The sequence below is a fragment of the Mandrillus leucophaeus genome, unplaced genomic scaffold (genome assembly GCF_000951045.1).
Source record: "Mandrillus leucophaeus isolate KB7577 unplaced genomic scaffold, Mleu.le_1.0 Scaffold291, whole genome shotgun sequence".
Lineage (NCBI taxonomy): Eukaryota > Metazoa > Chordata > Mammalia > Primates > Cercopithecidae > Mandrillus > Mandrillus leucophaeus.
Window position 1 is genome coordinate 419,775 of NW_012103043.1, and position 4,097 is coordinate 423,871.

At 44.9% G+C, this 4,097-nt stretch overlaps 1 protein-coding gene across 2 annotated transcripts in view; it reads right to left on the reverse strand.

The window, feature by feature from the left end:
* Nucleotides 1-488: 488 nt before the first annotated feature.
* Nucleotides 489-4,097, reverse strand: part of LOC105543856 (protein HIRA) — a 125,774-nt gene continuing 122,165 nt past the window's right edge. For both annotated transcript variants that reach the window (XM_011986006.1, XM_011986007.1), the window contains exon 25: nt 489-1,353. In XM_011986006.1, the coding sequence (XP_011841396.1) occupies nt 1,237-1,353 (117 nt within the window). In that variant the 3' untranslated portion in view covers nt 489-1,236. The remainder of the gene's footprint in view (nt 1,354-4,097) is intronic.

The following is a 4,097-nucleotide window of genomic DNA, read 5'->3' on the forward strand; positions in this document are numbered from 1 at the left end:
ACTTACACAATCACAAGGTCCCACAGTAGGCTGTCTGTAAGCTGAGGAGCAAGGAGAGCCAGTTCGAGTCCCAGAATTGAAGAACTTGGGAGTCCAATGTTCGAGGGCAGGAAGCATCCAGCATGGGATAAAGATGTAGGCTGGGAGGCTAAGCCAGTCTCATCTCTTCATGGTTTTCTGCCTGCTTTATATTCGTTGGCAGCTGATTAGACGGTGCCCACTTGATTAAGGGTGGGTCTGTCTTCCCCAGCCCACTGACTCAAATGTTAATCTCCTTCGGCAACACCCTCACAGACATATCCAGGGTCAATACTGCATCCTTCAATCCAATCAAGTTGACACTCAGTATTAACCATGACAGGGGGGAATGAGATGACACAAAGGATCCCTTCTGGCTCTCATGTTCTGTCACCACCTACTTCAGGAGAGAGATGCACAATGCAGGGAGGATGAAAGTTAGAAGGAAAAGGCAAGAGAAATCAGGAGGGTTTGGTATTCAATGCGTGTTCATTTATTTTACACTTACAAAAGAAATCGCCCACCCCTTTGCCCCATTCCCCCAAAACAGTCTCTTTTTACAAACATTTAAAAATTAAAACCAAATGAAGATAGACAAGTTAATTTCAGTACAATTATTTTTCAGTGTAGCTGTCATAATTAGAGTTTAAATTTCCTACAAGTGACCAATGTCCAAGTGACTTATAGGGAAATCCTGATTATCGGCCAGAGGAAATTCCATATTACAAGTTAGCAAATTCTAGTACAAAAATAGTCCGTGTGTTGGAACAGCTTTCCTTTTACATAGGTCTCAGGTCAGTCTGCTGACTGCATAATACCTAACGTTTCCAGATTCTCTCTCACAAATGGCTCAATCGTCACCGCTGAAGCAGCATGGCACCTGCAGCAGCAGGGGCTAGTGTCCACCTTGGGGCCGTGCTGGAGACGGCAGACCTGGGAGTGCCTTGCTGGCCCCAGGGCACCTGGGCAGAGCTCCAGCCCTAGCTCCGCACGTGGGGCTAGGAGGGAGGGACAAGCTTCCCCCTCCTGAGGCAATGCCAGGCCCAGGACACAGGGCACATCTGCCCAGGGAGCTGGGCTGGCGCTGGTGCAGGACAGCACATCTCCTGCCAGTGTCTCCTCCCCCTACAGCCTGGTCAGGTGAGAGGTGGCCCTGCGTGTCATCAGCGGCGAGAGTGTGGCCCTGCCCTTGCTGCAGCCAGGGCAGGCCGGGGGAGGCTACTTGTCCCTCAGGATGTCGAGCTGTTCCTGACACTCGGTGAAGAGGCGCTGGAATCGGAGGTTCTGCCCGATGACTGGCAGCAGCTCCTTCAGCAGCTCCCTCTTCCGCAGACCCTGTGGACAGAGTGACAGCTGAGTGCAAGTGTCAGTGAGGAGACCTAGATTGTGGGGACTTTCCTGGCCTGGCAGAGAACCTTGTGTCTGCTCACGGGAGAAGGAAAGAACAACTCCTCTGCAGGTGAGTAACTGTGAGAGAGCTGTGGGGCAAATATGCAGGATGAAGTGGCAGGTGGAGTGGGAGCAACACAGCGTGGGGATAAAGGAGGATGAGACCAGTGCTCCTCCATCTGTGGGCACAGTCACTGCTGACCTTACAGTGACTGAGCAGGGCCCTGACCATCCAGGGCAGGATGAGAGTAGAACATCAAGGCTTAGGGTCAGGTGGCTGGCCATTCAGGAGGGGCTGTTCCCTCATGCTGATGTTTGCCAGGGGTTTGGGGTCAAGCCCCAGGGCAAGGATATGCCTGGGGGGCACTGACTGGCTTTAGTTTTCCAGTAAAACAAATGAGGTACCAGTATCCCCTGATGTGGAGGATGTTTGGATGCTGACGAAACTATGTTTAGTTGCCCAAACATCCTCCACGTCAGGGCATATTGGCACACCACAGTCTGAAACAAGCATTGCCAGTTGGGGTCTCTGCTGCACAGACCAAAAGAGCAGACTCCTGAGCAGTACGGCTGCTCCAAAGGGAAAACTACCAGTCAGACAACTTTAACACTGGAAGAGAAGGCCTAAGATCTTGAATTAACAGTGACAGATACACTTGCAACAAGACTAGAAGTGACAGTAAAGAACAAGTGTAAATACGAGGTTTGAGTAACACAGAAGTTGTTAGAGATGGGATAAGCAGGAGAATGGCTGCTGCTGACAACCAACTTTGATGGAGAAGCAGCCCACGCTCCAACAGGGAGGCTCTGACACCAGAGTGCTGTAGTCAGACCAGAAATTGTATGGTTTTGCAAAGCCTGAAATGTTTACTATCTGGTCCTTTACAGAAAAGTTCGCGAACTCCTAAAATACATCATGTTTTCTGACTAAAATAATTGAGTAAAACTCACAAGTCAAAGGGGAATTCAAATTAAGTGAAATTAAAAATGACTTACAAGAGAATGGTTAAAAAAAAAACACACAAAATACTCCAAAAGTGGTGAGACTCAGCAAAAGTGGGCACTTTAGAGGCATTTAGAAACAACAGCTTATACTGTATTAGAGAACATGAAAGAATGACAAACCAAGACTCCAACCTAAAGCCATCGGGGAAAGGAAAAAAAAAAAAAAAAGACTAAAAAAAAACACCAAAAAAACCCCATTTTTTAAAAAAGGAGATAATAAACATTGAAATAAATAAATAGAAAACAAAGATTTAATAGAGAAGATTTATAAAAACAATTTTATTTTATTTTTTTTGAGACAGGGTCTAGCTCTGTTGCCCAGGCTGGAGTGTAGTGATACAATTGTAGCTCACTGCAGCCTCAACCTCCCAGGCTCAAGTGATCCTCCTGCCTCAGCTACTCGAGTAGCTGGGACTATACGTGTGTGCCACCATGTCTGGCTAATTTTCATATTTTTAGTAGAGCGGGGTTTCACCATGTTGGCCAGGCTGGTCTCAAACTCCTGAGCTCAAGTGATCCTCCTGCCTTGTTCTCCCAAAGTGCTGGGATTAAAGGCATGAGCCACTGTGCCTGGCAAAAGTCATTTCTTGAAAAGACTAATAGAGAAACGTCCGGCAGGATTAATCTAGAAAGAGAGAAAAAGCTTAAAGAAATAATATTAGAAATAAAGAAGAGACATACCTACAGATATAGAAGAAAGAAAAAGTTATGATTACTATCAACTTTATGCTAAGAAATTTGAACATTTAGAGAAAATGGAGAGATTCCTAGAAAAATATAATGTATGAAAACTAGCTCACAAAGAAATAGAAAGGAAGAGTTAATTATTACCACAAAGAAAACATCAGGAATACTATTTTAAAACTGACATCTAAGAAACTTCCAAGGATGAGATTTTCTCTTTGTCTTTCTCACAGTTTGACTATAATGTGTCTCAGTGCAGGTTCCTTTGGGATTTTCCTACTTAGAGTTCACTGAGGCTCTTGTATTAGTAGATCCACATCTTTCCTCAAATTTGGAAAATTTCAGCCAGTATTTCTTCAAATACTCTCTCTCTCTTACACTTCCAGAACTCCCATTATGGATACATGGGTATACTTGGATGGTGTCTGATAACTTTCTTAGACTCTGTTTGCTTTTATTCATTCTATTTTCTTTTTGCACCTCATACTTGACAGTTTCAAATGACCTATTTTTAAGTTTGCTGATTCTCCCTTTTGCCTGCTGGAGTCTGCTGTTGAACCCTTGTAGTGAACTTTTCAATTCAGTTATTGTATTTTTAAACTCCAGATTTCTGTTTAGCTCTTTTTTTGGAATTTCTATCTCCTTGTTGATACTCTCATTTTCTTTTTTTTTTTTTTCCTTGAGATGGAGCCTCGCTCTGTTGCCCAGGCTGGAGTGCAGTGGAGTGATCTTGGCTCACTGTAAGCTCCGCCTCCCGAGTTCACACCATTCTCCTGCCTCAGCCTCCCGAGTAGCTGGGACTACAGGCGCCAGCCACAAAGCCCAGCTAATTTTTTTTGTATTTTTAATAGAGACAGGGTTTCACTGTGTTAGCCAGGATGGTCTTGATCTCATGACCTTGTGATCTGCCCGCCTTGGCCTCCCAAAGTGCTGAGATTACAGGCATGAGCCACCGTGCCCGGCCCTCATTTTCTTTTTTCTTTTCTTTTTTTTTTTTTTTT